General features: G+C 48.2%; 1 protein-coding gene across 1 annotated transcript in view; it reads left to right on the top strand.

Annotated features, from left to right (window-relative positions):
- The window catches only part of WWP2 (WW domain containing E3 ubiquitin protein ligase 2), a gene marked incomplete at its 3' end in the record, with an annotated part of 125,831 nt that overhangs the window by 89,254 nt on the left and 16,557 nt on the right, over positions 1-20,020 (top strand). Inside the window, exons 8-9 of the mRNA XM_080702167.1 lie at positions 11,281-11,370; positions 16,259-16,433. Of these exons, the coding sequence (XP_080558293.1) occupies positions 11,281-11,370; positions 16,259-16,433 (265 nt within the window). The remainder of the gene's footprint in view (positions 1-11,280; positions 11,371-16,258; positions 16,434-20,020) is intronic.

Raw genomic sequence — 20,020 nt, 5'->3', positions numbered from 1 at the left:
AAAGCCTCCTCCACCTTTTGCCCATTGATTCTTCTACATCTTCAGGTCACAGCTTAATCTGTAATTCTTCTGCAGCCCTTGGTAAATAAGATTAAAGCACTGTGTGGACGCCTGAAGCTCTTTGCACACACAGAACTGCTCGGTGTGTGCGCTGCTGGGCTGGCGATGCCAGGACAGCAGGGGGCCGGCACCAGTAGGCCCCGAGACGGATCTGTAATGGACGAAGGCTTACCTCCCAGTACTGTCTTCTTTCCCTCCCCTCCACCTGGATGAAGCGTTTCTGCTTCTCTGATACCGCAGAGGAAGAGCAGCTGTGGCAGGAGATTGTGTTTTCTTCCCTCGGGCAGGAGAGTCCAGCCTAACGCTGTCATCTGCCAGGTTGACCGGCTTTGGGTGCGAGTTCACGTCCCTCACGCCGCGAAGGCTCTTGGGAGGTGTGCAGCGTGGCTTTCTTGCTAAGGGACCACGCTGGCTGCTTCCAATTTTATCTCCTCCTTAGTCTCCTTTACTGAGCGATGGCGACAAGGTGCTCTCGGGAATCCCACGGTTCTCATTTTCAGGGTGCTGCTTTGCCATTCGGAAATTTGCAGCAGAGAGGACTCTGGTCAGAAAGAGGTTGTGTGTGTGTGTGTGTGTGTGTGTGTGTGTGTGTGTGTGTGTGTGTGTGTATAAATACCCTCCCCCGGTACTGGGACTTGAACTCAGGGTGCTCGCTGAACTACAGCCCTAGCCCTTTTTTATTTTTTATTTTGATACAGGGTCTCGTTGAGTTGGCCTTGAACTTGCGATCCTCCTGCCCCTCAGCCTCCTGAGTCTCTGGGTTATAGGCGTGCACCACCGCACCGCACCAAGGCTGCGTCTCTATGTTTTGAGGCTCAAAGACTACTGAACCCTGGGCTTTGTCAGTCCAAATACAACACCCCTCATTCTCTTCCCCTCTCTCTGTCTCTAAACCCTCCCGTTTGCTGTAGCTTTTAACTTAATTAGCACAAAGGAAGGCCCTGGACGGCTGTGGAGTTTCCTGGTTGCAAAGGACCATTGTCTTTAACGGGGGTGGCAGAGCCTTTGGGGGACACATGAGATAGTATTCCAGGCAGGGGCAATGAGCAGGGCCACTTAGGTCCACTGGCCCCATGTCTGGTTTTTGTCAGCGCTGAGCCCACTTTGGGGACCACGGGCTCATTAACAGGCTCTGTGTACAGGGCCTCAATAAATTCCGAGGGCGCCCGTTCCCTGCAGCTCCCCCCTTCCCACACAGAGCCGCATTATTTTTGACCTGGCAGCCGGCTGCTGCGGTCTCTTACATAAGGGAGGGCGTTGTGTTGGCCTGCCCGCGCCTCGCCTGGCGCTGCCGTTCACACCGTCCTCCTCCTGCAGTCACTGGCTGCCCTGTCCGTTTCCTGCCTCCGAGGAGAGCTAACCGAGGAGGGGTGCTTTCTAGATCCTTGGGGTCTGCCCTCCGCCTGCCCCCAGCCAGGTCTGAGAGCCAGAGGCACCTTCTCCCAGGTCCTGGAGACCCTCTCAGGGCCGTCAGCCTCGCAGGAGCGGTCTGGCATTGGTCTGTGCAGACGCTCTGAGATGCGATGGAATCCGGAGCTTCTCTGCTAAGCTGTAAACCAGCCGCTGCCATTTGAGTTTCGTTCCAGACTCAGTTTTGGCACTAGCCAAGAGTGTTGCCCGAGGAGTTTTAAATCGGTGCTTTTCAGACTGTTTGTGAAGAGCCCACCCTTTGCTGTTGCTGTCGTCTAGTTTATTTCTAAATTTCCATCGAGAGCAAACCCATACTTCTGTTCTATACTCTGCTGAGGGGCGGATGCTACCAGTTGCCTATTTGGCGATGTCAAGGATGCACAAGTTTCTAAATGCCGTGAGCCTTCTGAACCTTCCCTGTTGCGGGTGTGAAGCGGTGTGGGCTGGGGACAACTTTGTGGAGCTCTAGATTAAAGGGAGGTCCTGTTGGGGCCCTGCCTCCCTACAGCCTGCTTATGCTTAGCTCTTGACCCTGCGAGGGTCATGGCATGCTTAGATCAGGCCAGAGCCTGTGTCCTCGCCCTCCTCACCTCAGAACGCAGCCTCTTCCAAGGACTGGACTGTCCTGTCTCCACGTCCAGCAGCTGGACGTCACCTGTCCTTGCTGTAGCTAAGAAACTAATTACTTTCTCAAGTCAGTTTTCCAGCTCACATTCCTGTAAGTGTGCATGTGGCCAGTCTCCTGGGTCTCAGTGGCATCTTACTATGGTTTTAATTTGAATTTCATTGAATACCTGTATGTATGTATGTATGTATTGATATTGAAGATGAAACCCAGAGATCTTCTACCTCTGGGATATACACCTCTAGTCCTATTTTTTATTTTTAATTTTATTTATTTATTTATTTATTTATTTATTTATTTATTTATGGTACTGGGGGCGGAACCCAGAGGCTTTCTACGTCCGGGCTATATTCCCAGACCTATTTTATACTTTATTTGGAAACAGCGTCTCACTAAGTTATTGAGAGCCTCACTCAGTAGCTGAGGCTGGCTTTGAACCTGTGAGATCCTCCTGTCTCTGCTCCCAAGCGCTGGGATTACAAGTATGCACCACCATGCCTGGCCTATTTTATTTTTTATTTGGAAACAGAGCTTCGCTAAGTTTCTGAGGCTGGTTTCGAACCTGTAGTCCCCCTGTCTCAGCCTCCCAAATACTGGGATTACAGGTGTGCACCACCACACCTGGCTTGATTACCATTGGTATTGAGCCTCTTCAAAAAAATAAGTTTTTTTTTTTTTTTTTTTTGCTATTGTTGTTCTTTGGTTTCCTTTTGTGAATTACCTATTCCTGCATTTTTGTCCATTTTTTCTGTTTGGCTATTTGTGTTCTTTAATCTGCAGCTTTTGGGGGTAGTACAGGCTACTGAACCCAAGGGCATTCTACCTCTTGATTTCATTTTTTATTTGGAAATAGAAGACTTTCTCAGCCTCCCCAGTACTGGGATTATAGTTGTACGCCACTATGCATGACTGCAGAATTCTTAATGTTTGCTGGGTACTAATCACTTCTCGGTTATATGCACTGCGAATATTTCCTCATCATTCATAGCCTGTCTCTTCACTTGATGTTGCCTCTTATTGTACAGGAGTTTAAAATTTAAAATAGCCAAATTTTTCTTGGGTTCAACTTTAGTGTCATGTCTAAAGTTTTTCCTTATTCTGAAACTGTAAAAATTGTACACACATACGGACATCTCTGTGTTTGGTTGATTTTGGTATGCATGTTATTTCACATTTAACTTCTTCAAAATCAAGATGATGCATGCCTGTAATCCCAGTTCTTGGGAGGCCAAGACAGGAAGAACATAGGTTCAGAAGAGCCTCAGCAACTCGGTAAGACCCAGCAACCTCAACAGACCTTGTGTCAGAGCAAACAAGCAGTAAACTAAAGGGCCAGGAAGTCAAGCTCAGCAGTAGCATGCCCCTGGGCTCAATCCCCAGCACCACCAACAAATACAAAATAAAAACTGAGATGTGATTTATAGTCTTCAGCATGCTGTCATTTAACTGGCAGCGTCTTTTTCTTTTTTAATGATGCGTAAAATAATCAATGGCATATTAGATTTAGTGAAAAACAGCCTATATATGTCTTTAAACAAAACTTTGGTTATCCTAAGCATGTTATTTATTAATTTGCTTTTCCACCCAATATATCATAAATATCTGAACAACAGCATTCATCGGCACTGTTACCTTCGATGAATGAATACCCATTAGAGAAATCACCTGATTTGCCTTCTCAGTACTACATTTGGGGGCATTTTAGGTTGTTTACAGTTTTTCTGTAACTCATCTGCACACACAGCTAAACCTCCGACACAATACTTATTTCCTTAGAATATGTCCTAGAAATAGAGTCGTCGAGTTAATGGATACTCAAGTAGTAAGGGATTTTGGCCAAATTGCCCTTTGGAAAGAGACTACACATTTTTGCTTTCACTAACAATTTTTGAGAGTGACTATATACCTCCATTGCCAACATTTATCAGAAAAAAAATGTTAAAAATATTTTTTGTAGACAACATCTCCAAGAATGGTCCTGCCCATCTGTGAAAGCATATAGTTTAATATTGCCAATTTCCATTGGAAAGCTGTGGGAGAATTCTCAAGGCAGAGAAAATGGAATGGTTAAAAGAGGAGGAAAAGAAAAGCAGACTTAGTCCAGAAGCCTCAGTAGCTGAGACCCTGCTGCCCTGGGCTTAGCGGGCAGGAAGTGTGGGCTATTGATAGTTATTAAAGGGAGGTTGGTTGCTTAGACTTAAAGGCTACAGTATTACAGGAAAGGTTTGCAGGGAAAAGACTCGACCCCCAATTTACAAAGGACCTACGGAGGCCACGAAAATGGTGACCAGGAGATATGTTCCATTTCACACAGACTTCTGACTCAGAAAATAGGCTGCAGACGTCCCCACAGAGGAAGGAAGTCCCAGGGTTCACCCAGGAGTGGCCCAAGAGTTGGACTTGGTGTTGAGGCATTGATTAGAGGAGGATAAATAAGAACACATGATTTCATGTCGCTTTTTGTTTTTTGTTTTTTGCCGGTGGGGAGTTGAACATCTGCAGAGGCAGCTTTAGGAATACTTAAATATTCCCAGTGAGGTCTTCTGAAGTTCAGTGTTTGTCTGAGTACCAGCAGGACATATTTTCTTCAGAGGATGCATAAGGGTTCTGGTATAGCTTTTTCTCTTCTTCTCTCCCTCTCTTCTCTTATCTCCTCTTTCTCTTTTCTCTCTCTCCTCCCTCTTTTTTTCTTTCTACTGGGGATTGAACCCAGGGTCATTCTACCACTGGATTATACCACCCTCAGCTTTTATTTTTTATTTTGAAACAAAGTCTCACTAGATTACTGAGGTTGGCCTGGGATCTGCAATCCTTGTGTCTCAGTCCCCCGAGTACTGGGATTCTCAGTGTGTGCCACCACACCTGGCTTCTGACTTTGTTTTCCTTTCTCTCTCTCTGGCCTTGGAGATCAAACCCAGGGGCATTCAACCTCTGAGCGACACCCCCAGCCCTATTTTATTTTTTATTTTGAAACAAAGGGCTTAAATTAGTGAGGCTCAGCCAGGTATGGTAGCACATGCTTGTAATCCTAGTACATGGGAGAGAGACGGGAGGGTTATAGATTTGTGGCCCACCTCAGCAACTTAGTGAGACCCTATTTCAAAATAAAATATAAAATAGGACTAGGGGTATTACTTAGAGACAGGAAGCCCCTGGGTTCAATCCCTAGTTACCCCCCCCCCAAAAAAAAAGGAAGTTGTTGAGGCTGGCCTTGAACTCGCTATCCTTCTGTCTGAGCCTCCCAAACACTAGAATTACAGTCGTGCACCCATGCCCAGTATGACTTTGCTTTCTAATAGAGAAAGTGTATTTTGCTTGAGAGGTCAGCTTGACTAATGCTCAGTGCCCGGGTTTTTAAAATTGAGCAAAGTAGTGACTAGTACGAGTTAATAATGCTTTCACTAAGATTGGATTTTTGAGCCTTTTGCTTGTAAATTTATAAAAGTCATCTAAGGAAAACTTCGCTGATACTGGCCTGGGCTTCTGGCCCAGCTTTAATTCTTTCCAACTTTATCCTGCTTTTGGTGACACCGAGATTTCGTCAAGCACTGAGATTCTGTTAAGTAAAGGATCTAAGAAATACGACCAATCATAGTTGAATACGCACCGTAATGGCAGATAATAGAGAATTCCTTTCTTAAAGAACTTTTAGGAAGCTTTCTATAAGAGGCGACTAGACATTGTTCTTTCCATTAACACAGGACAGAGATGATTTGATGTCACTTTAATAATGGGGTGCTCTGCCACTGGACTATACCCTCAGCCCTGTAAAAAAAAAATTTAAATTTTGATACAGGGTCTAGCTAAGTTGCCCAAGATGGCCTTGAACTTGGAATCCTCCTGCCTCAGCCTGCCAAGTAACTGGGCAGACAGGCGTGCACCAGTGTGCCAGGCTGCCCTTAGCCTCTTATCATTGGCAGTTGTGGGGCGATTGTGTATGGGAATGGAAGAGAAACAGTGGAGTAAAGGGCACCCTTAGGAGCAAGGTAATTTAAGTAAAAGGAAATTTTGTAAGATTACTCGAACTGGGCACGGCGCATGCTTGTAATCCCAGTACTTGAGCGGCTGAGAGGATCGCAGGTTCTCGGCCAGCCTCGGCTACTTAGTAAGACTGTGTTTCAAAATAAAAAATTAAATAGGGCTAGGGGTATAGCTTGGAGGTAGAACGCCCCTGGGCTCAATTCTCAGTATTGAAAAAGTGTTCACACCATGGATTTGAAGTATCTTCAAATTAAAACACGAACCAAAGTATAATAAAACCAAAGTTTCTCCTCTGTCTCAAATAAAATGTAAACAAAGTCAAAAGTGGGTACTACTTATAAAATGAAATTTAAAAGAATTGTTGGAGTCAAAGAAAAATGTGTTCAGCTTTTTATTTTTTATATTTTGTGGCAACACTGGGGTTGAATCCAGGGGCGTTCCGCCACTGAGCTGTGCCCCAGCTCTTTGTAAACTCTTATTTTGAGATGGGCTCTTGCTAAATCGCTCAAGCTGGCCTTGTACTCGCGATCTTGTCTCAGCCCCCCGAGTGGCTGGGATGGCAGGCGTGCGCCTCTGCCCAGCTTCAGTACTGGCTCGTGGGCCAAGTGCCTTTGTCAGGACTGTTCTCTTTTCCAAATTCCGATAATAAAGAGGGTATCAGATTTGCGGCCCCGTTCCCGAGCAGACAGAAGGCGACTGGAGAGGCGGTGTGAGCTGCAGTGTGCCGCCAGCCTTCCTGACTCCGAGGCCGCAGGTCCCAGGTGGACACCCCCCTGCAGCTCTTTTGTCTTTAATCCTGAAGGGCATTGAGAAGGAAATCTTTCCCCAGTCACCACTGTTTTCATCTGACCACTGTTATTTTTGTTTGTTTGATTTGGTGTGTGTGTTACTGGGGATTGAACCCAGGGGCATTCTAACTCTGGGCTACACCCAAGCCCTGTTTGACTTTTTATTTTGAAACAGGGTCTTGGTTAAGTTGCTGAGGGCCTTGCTAAAATTGCTGAGAGTGTTCTCGAACTGGTGATCCTCCTGTCTCAGCCTCCCAAATGCTGGGATTATAAGAGCGTGTCACCATGCCTGGTGTATCTGACTACTTTTGCCAGCAGCTTCTGCTCTTTTAAAAATACAAATAAGCTGCCAGGCATGGTGGCGCATGCTTGTAATCCCAGCATTTGAGAGGCTGAGACAGGAGGATCACAGTTCACAGACAGCCTCAGCTACTACTTAGTGAGGCCCTTTGCAACTCAGTGAGACCTTGTTTCAAAATAAAAAATAAGCTGGGCATGGTGGCACACGCTTGTAATCCCAGCATTAGGGAGGCTGAGATTGGAGGATCACAGCTCACTGACAGTCTCAGCTACTTAGTGAGGCCCTCTGCAACTCAGTGAGACCTGGTTTCAAAATAAAGAATAAAAAATAGGGCAGGGGGTGTAGCTCGGAGGTCGAATGCCCCTGGGTTCCATCTCCAGACCCGCCAAAAAAAAAAAAAAATCAAAATAAAGAATAAAAAATAGGGCTGGGGTTGTAGCTCGGAATTAAAATGTCCCTGGATTCCCTCCCCAGTACTGCAAAAAAAGAAAAGAAAAAAAAAAGATAAAAATATAAATAAACTGGGCATGGTGACACATGCTTATAATGCCAGTACTTGGGAGGCTGACACAGGAGGATCGCGGGTTCGTGGATAGCCTCAGCAAATGGACTTTCATCAACCTAGCAAGACCCTGTTTCTAAAAAAAAATAAAGTAGGGCTGGGGGTGTAGCTGAGGTAGAATTCCCCTGGGCTCAGTCCCCAGGAAAACACACACACAGCTAATAGCTAATGGACTCTGAGGATCTTCCATGTGTATTGGGAAGAAGTAGGGTGCTCGGGTCAGATCTCCATTCTGTCAGAGCCTGAGCAAGAATACCAGGAGAGGAAACGTCCCGAGTGGCTTCCAGTGGCGTCTGCACTGTTAAATGAGTAAGCAGGACCGGCCTGAGACTGTCTCAGATTTTGAGTTTCTCAATAACGAACTGCAGCCTCACTTAGTCTGGATAATAGCTAAAGTCTAATTCAGGAGCATGGTTTTTGTAACAAATACTTGGGTTTTGGCCAACCCCGGAAGCCTGGCTGTAGCCTTGCAGGTGACTTCCCCACTCTGCTTCTGTGTTTGGCCTAGCAAAGCACTGCGCGTGGGGTTGGCCCGACCCCTAATCTGGATCTGACTGCTGCCTGATTCATGAATCGTTCTTTGTTTGAATCAACTCTGTTGTATTTAATTTGTCTAAATTGTGTGTGTGTGTGTGTGTGTGTGTGTGTGTGTGTGTGTTACTGAACCTAGGGGTGTTCCACCTCTGAGCTACACCTTCAGCTTTTTTTATTTTCTTTGTTTTTTAACGGGATCTTACTAGGTTGCTGAGGCTGACCTCAGACCTGCACTCCTCCTGTCTCAGCTGCCCAAGGAATGAGATTACCGGTGTGTGTACCACCATGCCTGGCTTAATTTTTTATTTTGCAGCAGAGTCTCACTAAGTTTCTAAGGGCCTTGCTCAGTTGCTGAGGCTGGTCTTGAACTTGCAATTCTCCTGTCTCAGCCTCCCAGGTACTGGGATTATAGGCCTGTGCCACCACGCCGGGCTAGTTGGCCTCTTTTGAGGACATCACTGCCCCTCGGGGCTGCTGTTCACTGTGAAGGAAAATGTGCAACTTCTTTCTATGGGTTGGACCTGAGAGGGTTGTGATTAAGATGGAGCCGAGAAATGAATGCCACAGGCCTGTTACGAACCCACCCCAGTCGTCTCCGTCCTTCAGGCCCCGCTCTCCATGCCGGTGCTGGGGAGACCCGTGCACCTTGAGCCTGGGACTGTGAAGACACCTTGTCTGCTTCTTCTTCCCTTACTGCAAGATGTGGTAAAACACATGGGCTCAGCAGGCAGAGCGGAGTTCGAATCCCATATTCAAATTCCTTTTTTCCTCCTTGGCAATGGCATTCCCACCTCAGAAGATGCAGCAAGCCGGGCGTGGGTGCGCACGCTTGTAATCCCCACGCTCAGGAGGCTGAGACAGGAGGATCGCAGAGGTTCGAAAGCCAGCCTCAGCTACTTAGTGAGGTTCTCAGCAACTTAGTGAGACCCTGTTTCCAAATAAAATATAAAATAGGTCTGGGAGTGTAGCCCGGAGGTAGAAAGCCCCTGGGTTCCACCTCTAGTACCACCAAAAAACAAAAACAAAAACAAAACAAAACAAACAAGAAAACCACAGGGTAACTGGAAAGCACGGTGGGCAAGAGGCAGAACACTGAGAAATTTGTCAGTGGCATGTAAAAAGTGCAAGGAACATAATGGCAACGACAGCACAGTTTTACACCTGTCAAATGATTAAGAAACAGAGAAGGCTGCGGTTGGTGTGGCGCGCTCCCTGGAGCAGCCTGGAGTTGGCTGGAAGAGCAGGTGTCGGGAGGCCAGGCTCGTGACTGCTACCTGAAGTGGCCTGGAGACCCCTGGAAGCAGATGGGGGGTCCCTGTGTACCAGATGTGAGGAAGTGGTGTGTGACTGGGTAGACTGTGGTCCCTGGCGGGTGTCCCTGACTTCCTGGGTTTCTGTGCCACCAGGTTTTCTGGAGGGAAGTTTCTGTGTCTGTCTGGTCTCTTTTACTAAATCCTGTGTAAACAAACACAAAATCCACAGTGTGCTCATGTCATTCTCTCCAGTATCAATTGCAGTGTAACAATTTGACGTTTCCAAAACAGGCATTACAAGCTGGATGTGATGGTTCGTGTCTATAATCCCAGTACTTGAGAGGTTGAGACAGGGGGATCACAGGTTCAAGGCCAGTCTCAGCAACCTAGTGAGACCCTGTTTGAAAAAAAGACAAAAAGTCAGGTGTGGTGACGCATGCTTGTAATTCCAGTATTCGGGAGGCTGAGATAGGAGGATCACAATTCACAGCCAGCCTCAGCTACTACTTAGGCTCTTTGCAACTCAGTGAGACCCTGTTTTGAAATAAAGAATAAAAAATAGGGCTGAGGGTGTAGCTCAGAGGTAGAATGCCCCTGGGCTCAATCCCCATTTCCACACACACATACAATAAATAAATAAGCACATACATACATACATACTATTAAAAAAATAGGGCTGAGAGTGTAACTTGGGGGTAGAATGCCCCTGGGTTCAATTCCCAGTCTCTCTCTCTGTCTCTCTCTCTGTCACTCTCTCTGTCTCTCTGTCTCTGTCTCTGTCTCTGTCTCTCTCTCTCTCTCTCTCTCTCTCTCTCTCACACACACACACACACACACACACACACACACACACACACACACCTGCCAGATCTTTTGTGTTAGGGGAGTGTGGGGGATAGAACCAAGGTACATTCTACCTCTAAGCTATTTCAAAATAAAAAAATAGGACTGAGAGCTTCACTAAGTTGCCAAAGCTGGCTTTGAACCTGCAGTTCTGCCTCAGCCTCCCAGGTATAGGGATTACAAGTGTGTGCCGTCATGCCCAGCTCTCAGATCTTTTTAAAGATCTTTTGTTAGTGAATTTTATGTTTTTTTAAAAAGTTGATTCTGAATATGTATGATACTAGGAGAACACTCCTGTTATCCTAGTATTTGGGAGGCTAAGACAGGAGAATCACAGATTGGAGGTGAGCCCCAGCAACTTAGCCAGAACCTCAGCAATTTAACAGGACCCTGCTCCAAAATAAAATATAAAAGTAAGCTGGGTGTGGTGGCACATGCCTGTAATCTCAATATTTGGGAGACTGAGACAGGAGGAGTGCAGGTTTGAGGCCAGGCTCAGCAATTTATTGAGGCCTTCAGCAACTTAGTGGGACCCTGTTTCAAATAAATTATAAAAAGGGCTGAGAGTGTAGCTTGGAGATAGAATAGCTCTGGGTTCAATCCAAGTACCAAAGTAAAAAGCAATCAAACAAAATGCTCTTATGGATAGTTTAGGGGAATTTATAGCAATCTGTGTGTGTCCTCGTACACTGATCCCACAAAGGGAGCTACTGTGGCTTCCTCGAGAAGCCCTCCTGGTTGCCTCCTGCAGCAGCAGCAGCAGCAGCAGCAGCAGCAGCAGCTGTGAGCGGGTGTGACCACTGAGTTGACCCTGAATGTCATCTTTGATGCTTTCTCTAAATTAGCTGCGTGGATGGGAAGGGTTTTCTAACAGGCTTGGCCTGATGACTGTGTCTCATGCTTCCCTTGGCTTCGTTTTCCAGGTGGGAGCAGCGAGAGCTGCCCAACGGACGTGTCTATTATGTGGACCACAACACCAAGACCACCACATGGGAGCGGCCTCTTCCTCCAGGGTAAGTCCTGAGATTCTAGAACCGGCACCAAGAGTCACCGAAGGGCCTCTCCACTGCTCTTGCCATCGTCTCCTCTCCTACCCTGCTCTTTCCTCTGCTCTGTTATTTTCTTCTCCCTCTTCTCTCCCCTCTTCCTTACTCTCCATAAGCATCATGTTGTTGTGGCCCGTGCCACAGGCTTTCTCTGGCAGAATTTGGAGCTGACACGGCTCTGAGTCCTGGAGGAGGGTGGACCCGGGAAGCCTCCTGGGCCGTGGTGTCTCTGTGTCCTCAGGCATGTCGCTGGTCAGAGACATCCTGGTGGGCTGGGGCTCACATTCCTTCTTTGGAGGTTGCATAGTACAGTGATATTTTTATCTTGAGTCACCTGATTGCCCTTCTCATCCAATTACCTTAATTCAGCTCTTATTTGTTAGGACATACTGGAATTCTTAGAGAATTTTTAGGGAACGGCCTGGAGGTGCTGATCAGTGGTTAAGCACTTGCCCAGCATGCATGAGACCCTGGGTTCCATCCCATCCCTACACAGACACAGACACACACACACACACACACACACACACGTGCGTGTGAGTGTGCTCAACCCTGCACACATATGTACAGGAAGACAGAGTAAGTGTGTTGGTGTGTTTCACTGTGCCCTGGTCCACACTTCCCCACCAGAATCTTCTCGTTCACCTGGGCTTGGTGAGAACATCGCTGGCCTCCCCAAAGCCAAAACATGAGAGGCTTCCAAGGGAGGGGAGACTGTCCATGCTCAAGGAAAAGGAGCTTGACTTCCTGTCTGCTGCGGACAGAAAGTTCTTTCCACACATGTCTCCCCATCCTTCGAGGCTGTACTCTGCCCTTAGTAAAGAACCCCCCTCAGCCGGGCGTGGTGGCGCACGCTTGTAATCCCTGCATTCGGGAGGCTGAGACCTGGAGGATCGCGGTTCACGGACAGCCTCAGCTACTTAGGCCCTCTGCAACTCAGTGAGACCCGGTTTCAAAATAAAGAATAAAAAATAAGGCAGGGGGTGTAGCTTGGAGGTTGAATGCCCCAGGGTTCCAGACCCGCAAAAAAAAAAAAAAAAAAAAAGAACCCCCCCTCCCCAAAACACACACACACCAAAGCCCTTGGGAAGGCTCCTCGGGCTGTCGGCAGCGCAGAGCTTTGTGCAGCTGTCAGGCCTGTGCTGAGCAGATGCCACCTCGCTCCTGGCCCTGCAGGTGCCCACAGACGGCGGCTCTGTGCCGCAGAGTCCAGGAGACTCTGAGTCTTCCTCCCTCAAAGGAACGGAAGCCATCGCCTGTCATCGCTGCGCACTCTGCTTTCTGTTTTGGCTTGAAGTCAGATGAAGCTACCGGAGTTAAACATTGGCTTCTTAAGTTTTTTGGGAAAAAAAGTTAAACATTTTATTGTTAATGATTTATATTATTATGGAAAAGCTAAAGTATGCGTAAAGGAGAGAGAATTGGATAGTGGACCTTCCCATACTCACCACTCAGTTTCAGTAAATACCACCTCATGGCCATTTTTAAAAAATCTACCAGGGGTTGGTACTATTAATGGTGTGTGAACAAAATCTGCCTGTGGAACACAACCACACACATTAGCTTACTTTTTTTTTTTTTTTTTTTTTGCAGGTCTGGGGCTGGAACCCAGGGGCATTTTACCTCTGAGCTACACCCCCCTGCCCTATTTTTTAATTTTTATTTTGAGACAGGGTCTCACTAAGCAGCAGAGGGCCTCACTAAGTAGCTGAGGCTGTCCCCGAACCGTGATCCTCTGGTCTTAGCCTCCCGAATGCTGATTACAAGTGTGTGCCACCACGCCTGGCCCCATTTGCTTACTTTTTGTGTTTGTGTGGTATTGGGGTTCACCCAGGGGCATTCTACCTTCAAGCTACACCCCCAGTCCTTTTTATATTTTGTTTTGAAAGAGGTTACTAAGAGTATCAGTACATTTCTGAGGCTGGTCTTGAACCTTTGATTCTTCTGTCTCAGCCTCCCAAGGACTAGTATTACACGAATGTGCCACCATGTTTAGCTATAATTTTCTTACTTTTTTGTTTTTGTTCTGTGGTGCTGGGGATGGAACGCAAAGCCTTGTGTATATAGGCAAGTATTCTATCACTGAGCTATACTTTTGGCCCTGTTTATCGTGTGTGTGTGTGTGTGTGTGTTACTAGGAATTGAACCCAGGAGCATTCTACCTTTATTCCTTTTTATTTTGGAATGAGGTCTTGCTACATTTCTGAGGCTGGCCTCAAACTTGCAATCCTCCTATCTCGTGCTTTTAAGTACTGGGATTATAGACATGCTCTATCCCTCCTCCTGTTTATTTACTTTTTTATTCATTATTTATTTATTTATTTATTATTTTTTTTGTGTGTGTGTGGTGGTACTGGGGTTTCTGGAAGCCCTTCTCCGGGCTATAACTCCCAGACCTATTTTTATTTTTTTGGAAACAGGGTCTCTTAAGCCAGCACAGCTGGCCTCGAACCTGTGCGATCCTCCTGTCTCCACCTCCCAAGTGCGGGGATTACAGGCGTGTGCCACCACGCCCAGCTTTTATTTAATTTTTTAAATGGCTGCTTTCTTTCTTCAGTGGCAGAATTGAGTAATTACAACAGAGACTTTATGGCCCACGAAGTCTATGGTATTTACTTTATGACCCTTTACAAAAATAACTTGCCAGCTCCTGATCTGTGGCCCTCATCAAAAACCTAGTCAGCATTTGAACTTCTCTAGTTGTGTCACAGATTAAACACTGACAGCGTGTGCTTCTCGCTGGTGCCCTGTGTACCCCCCTCGTGTGTATTTGAAGGCGGTAGGAACTCTCCAAGCTGCTGTTCTCTGGTCTGTACGGGATGTAGAACTTGGCCCGGTGGACCTTTGGATGGATCTGAAGTAAGCACGCAGTTCTGGGGTGGAGGGGTGTTTCCTTTAAGGACTGAGGTGGGACGCTGGACCAGGCTCTCTGCTTTCCCGTGCGATCCTAGTGTTCTACGGGGAGATGGCCCATCTTTGTGCCAAGCGTAGCACTCCGCTCTCAAGTTTTAGGCCCGAGCTTTGAGTCTCTGGCTCTTGCCTGTGTGACGATGGGGAACCCAGAGCGAACACCCACGTGCTTCAGTGCTTGGCATTTTACCAGGCGTGAGTGGGAGAATTCCTGCCCTAGGAAGTGTAAACCGTGGCGAGAGCCACTTTGTAACTACAGATGGAGCCATTGTCGCAGCGGACCCAGTCACCAGGATGAACGAGTCCCGTTGGCATGAACGCCCCCTTCGAGCAAATCTGAGGGCAACAGGGAGGCAGACCGGTCATTTTGTCCAGGAGCTCAGGGTCTCGGATCTGGTAGCTAGGGAGGAGTGTTGCTCTTTAGTCACTCCTAACAACGTTCAGACAAGAGGAGGGCCCTGCGGAGCATCAGGGTGGGGACCTCACAGAGGGAGGTGGGAAGGCTGAGCTTCCTTAGGAACAAGACGACGGTGCAGGCCGCAGGCGGAGGGGCCGTGGAGGCGCCAGCGTGCAGGCGGGAACGTGGCAGGTGCATTTAGACAACGATGCTTGGAGCGCTTCTGCTGGAGCGGAAGACTTGTGGGAAACAGGTGGCGACGTGGTGAGATGCCAGCGGAGCCAGAGGTGGCGACAGGGCTGAGTGGGTCTCCACCCACTGCTGTTCTTATGTTTTAGAGTCTAAGATTGCATCTGAAATAAGGGTAGGACTATGTGTTCAGAAGTTTGAAATTCACCGTGATAGAGGTTGTTAAGCATGCTTAATTGTGCTTATTTTTATTCTTATCTGAAACCCCACGAAAATGGCAAAAAAAAAGTATAGAAAAACATAAACCCTCAAAAATAAGGAATGGAGCCAGCCATGGTGGCACACACTGGTAATCCAGTACTTGGGAGGTTGCGATGGGAGGATCGCAGGTTCATGGCTAGCCTCAGCAATTCAGTGAGGCCCTCTGCAGCTTAGTGAGACCCTGTTTCAAAGTAAAGAATAATCCAGACATGGTGGCGCACACTTGTAATACAGAATTTGAGAGGCTGAGGCAGGAGGATCGCAGTTTGAGGACAGCCTCAGCTACTTAGTGAGGCCCTTTGCAACTCAGTGAGACCCTGTTTCAATATAAAGAATAAAAAATAGGGCTGGGGTATAGGTCGGAGGTAGAATGCCCCTGGGTTCTATCCCCGGTATCACACGTGTGCACGTGTGTGTGCACCTGTGCGCGCGCGCACACGCACACACACACACACACACAGAGGGATGGAAGAGGACAAGCAGCATACAGGGACATGTTACTGAGTTCAGTTGCTGATGGATAAATAGCAGAGCTGAGAAAGCTGAGCCCAATGGCATGTCTGGCAAGGAAGCTGGCCGCTTTGCTCCAAAGAGCCCTGCGAAGCCTCGGCAGCTGGGGACGCCAAGGAGGGCTGTGGAATGAGACAAACCTGAAGATCGCTGAAAATGTGTCCAGGGAGCAGTCAGATTCCCAGCTCACACTGCCGTGCATGCACGCACACGCACACGTGCGCACACCAGGGTCCTAGAGTCACCTTGGTTGTCTCAGCATAGATCAGGTGCCTAACCCGGTCCAGTCACTCATTCACCTCTGGGGCTGGGGCCAGAGTTGACATCCCCAAACTGCATGGATCCACCACCTGGGACCCAGGAGCTACCGGCAAGGAGCTGCTGCCCAGGCCGCCGCAGTCTGCCACAATCATCCGGGCCCCGGAGCTCCTGGGATGGCTTACTGACTGGGCCTCCTGGGGGCACTCAGCATCCCACCTGCACTTCGCTCCCCTCAGTCCCTGCTTGCTGGGCACCCCGAGATTTTTCTAGGATTTGGGGCTTGAGGTGGGGTGGTCACCATATTCATTCTGAGCTTAACATTTCCAGCTGGGAAAAACGCACAGACCCCAGGGGGCGCTTTTACTACGTGGACCACAACACGCGGACCACCACCTGGCAGCGCCCGACAGCTGAGTACGTGCGGAATTATGAGCAGTGGCAGTCCCAGCGGAGCCAGCTGCAGGGCGCCATGCAGCACTTCAGCCAAAGATTCCTCTACCAGGTGAGCGCACGGGCGTGGAGGCAGGGAGGCAGCCTGCACATCAGCCTCTGACCCTGAGACTCACCACACAGTGAAATTCCCCAGATTCCGCTAATAACTTAACAACTCTGTGTCTCTGCACTTAAGGACCTGACTGTCTCGATTCAGCATTCCTCTTCCAAGACTGGCTTTCTTTTCTCCCTGTCCCTGTACATTCACTTCCCATAAAGGTCAGCCATAACCTTGCCCATTTTTACCTTTTGGGATCGAAGCGTCTCTTTGCTGCTGGGGGTTTGTTTAGATCTCTACTCTCTGATGGACTCTCAAGGGTGGAGGGCTTTTAAAACAAACGATGGAGCTGGGCATGGTGGCGCACGCCTGTAATGCCCATACTTGGGAGGATGAGACTAGAGGATTGTAGGTCCGAGGCCAGCCTCGGCAGTGTAGTAAGACTCTCAGCAACGTAGTGAGACACGTTTCAAAAACAAAACCAAAAAATAAAAAGGGGGAAAGGGCTGGGGGTAAAGCTCAGAAGCAGATCCCCCTGGGTTCAATCCTCAGTACCACCAAGGGAAAAAAAAAAAAAAAGACAGCCCTAGCTGTGGGCATGTTGGCATGCGCACACTTGTAATTTCAGGACTCGGGAGGCTGAGACGGGAGGATTGCAGGTTCGCAGCCAGCCTCAGCTACTTAGTGAGAGAGACCCTGTTTCAAAATACAACAAGCCCACTGCGTGGTTTTATAAGTAAAGTTTTACTGGAATAGAGGCATGCCCATCAGTCGTTCATATGTTGACTGTGGCTGTTTTTGTGCTACCACAGAAGAGTTGAGTGGGCACCAGAGACCTTGGCCCTCCAAGTCTAAGACATTTACTGGAAGAATTCCGCACGTGTGAGTGTGTGTGTGTGTGTGTGTGTGTGTGTTAGTGGGGATTGGCAAGTGCTCTACACTGAGCTCCATCCCCAGCCCCCTAAGACATTTGCTCTCCCCTGTACACAGTGCGTTAACCCCTGGTCTGGATCCGTCTCCTGAGCGATACTTGCTTCCCCCTGCCCTCCCATCCTGGTTGTCAGAGCGGCCCCGGCCCACCTCTCCCTGGGGCAGCTGCTCCCCCAGTCCACGCTGCCCATTGCCGCCAGGGCGTCACTGGTGGACGTCAGTGCGTGGCCTCAGATGCCCTGTGGTCCCTGCCTACAGAATAACCTTTAAACTTTCCAGAACTCAGGGTGCTCTGGCCCCGAGATAATGTCTAGTGACCTCCCATACTGTTCCATTGGGAACCGTCCCAGCCTCAGTCTGGAGTCTCCGTGGCATTGGAGCTTCCACGGGGGCCTGGAGCCAGGAGGAGCCTGCTGTGCGGGCTCTTGGCAGGAGGGGCCGGACCCCAAGCTGGGAAGCTGGTTGTCCTTTGTTGTTCTGCGGTTCTGGGAACTGAACCCAACAGCATTCTACCTCTAAGATGCCCCTAGCCCCAGCCCTTTTTATTTTTTTGTTTTGGAACGCTCTTTTTTGTTTTGGAACGCCGAGGCTGACTTGGAATCTGGGTTCCTCTTATCTCTGCCACCCAAGTACTGAGATCACAGGCCTATACCACTTGGGGTAGTGTATTTTAAGCCAGAAATGTTTTGACCTGGGACCATGACTTTCTTTTTTTTTCTTTTCTTTTCTTTTTTTTTTTTTTTGTACTAGAGATTGAACCTCCAGCGACATTCTACCTCCCAGCTACATCCCTTTTCAAAAAATTTTTTGAAGCAGGGTATTGCTAATTTTCCAAGGGTCCTGCTAAATTGCTGAGGCCAGCCTCAAACCTGCAATCCACCTGTCTCAGCTTCCCAAAGCACTAGGATTACCAGTATATGCCATCACACCAGGATTACAGGTATATGCCATCACACCAGGATTACAGGTATATGCCATCACACCCAGGATTACGGGTATATGCTATCATACCCAGGATTACGGGTATATGCCATCACACCCAGGATTAACGGGTATATGCCATCGCTCCCAGGATTATGGATATATGCCATCATATCCACCTAGAACGTGTCTTTTAATCACATATAACATTATTTCTATTTGAAATGAATTTTGATCCCACAACCCATTTCTGAATTGGATACTATTCTAGTTAGATGCTCAAAATATCTTTAATTCCATTTACTTAAATAGAATTCATTCTTTTCCTTTTTATCACCTTTCCTTTCATTCTTGGCTCTCTGCCTGCTCATCCCAGGTGGGCGCTCCCCTGTACCATAAGTCCCGGGAGCCCCTGGGTGCCACGCCCCTCTTCTGTCTGGGGTGCTGACTGCTCACAGAGGCGAGGGAGCCCAGGAGGACGCCCGTTTCCTCAGCGGGAATGGACCGACAGCGCAGTGCTTGGCATGCGAAGCTGCATCCCGGTCGCCGGCGTGGCCATCTGCAGCCCAGGCCCTGGGGTCTTGGGGTCTTGCCCAGCGTGGCACGGCTTTTGTCCTTCTGTCATGCTGTCCACCCCATGACATGCCCGGCACCCAGTTCTGCGTGTTTCAAAATTGGATAGAATCTACTCATTTTTTGAATTTCAAAGATTGTTCCTCTTGAACTCGACCCCCAAGACTTACCCACCATTTTCTTGGGTGGTCCTGGCTTCCAAAGTGGGAAGGCCTAGGACATCTGTCCACCCACCCACCCATCCACATCCATCTATCTATCTTCCTGCTTTCTTTCTTCTTTTTCTTCTTTCTTTTGTGGTGCTGAGAATTGAACCCAGGGGCATTCTACCTCTGAGCTAAAGCCCTGGCCCTATTTTATTTTTTATTTTGAAACAGTGTTTAAGTTGCTGAGGGCCCCGCTGAGTTGCTGCGGCTGGCCTTGAACCTGCGATCCTCCGATTACAGCCCCCAAAATACTGAGCCTACAGACGCGCACCCCCACGCCCAGCACCTTTCTTCTTCGACCTGTCTTTTGACTTAGAGATGATGATGACACAACTTTGAGGTTCGCGTGGTTTTGTCTTCTGGGTATTCAACCTCTCCAACTAAAATAAAACTGAAAAATCCATCAGGGAATCTTCTGCACTGTGCCACGCACCAAGAAGATTCTAGGGGTGACCGCGGTGTTTGTCAGCCCAAGGGCAGATCCACAGATTCTGTTGCTAACGTCCTTTTGGTCTTTTGGGGAGCAATCTTCCTTCTTGCCTGCTTCTCCTTTTAACAATTTCATTTTAGGCTTTCAGAGGTAGAACTTTGACTTGGAGGGTGCTCTAAAAATAAAACTTCATCACAAAAAATTTTTTTTTGTTTTTTTCTGAGTAACTCTAAAGTAGTTTTCTCAGCTCAACTGGGGACACAGAAGGGCTCTGCATGGAGGTGATGGTTACCTTTTCTCAGTGAAACAAGTCTTATATTGAAAAATACAGTGGGCATCTTTTCTCATCTGCTGTCGGCGACTCTGTTGCTTCTCCTCCCCTCTGGATTGGGTCTCCCCCGTGTTTACTCTGGTGCGTGTCCTGGTTACAGGTAAGAAACGGCCTTCATACAGCTATGTTGGGGTTTGGCCCTGGCCCAGGGTTTGACTCGGGAGACTTAAGAGCTGATACTGTACTGGCGTCTTCCTCTCTGGGCTTA

The sequence above is a fragment of the Muscardinus avellanarius genome (genome assembly GCF_963383645.1).
Source record: "Muscardinus avellanarius genome assembly, chromosome: 10".
NCBI classification, from domain to species: Eukaryota; Metazoa; Chordata; class Mammalia; order Rodentia; family Gliridae; genus Muscardinus; species Muscardinus avellanarius.
Note: the sequence above shows the minus strand (reverse complement) of the source record. Positions and strands in the feature narration are given on the sequence as shown.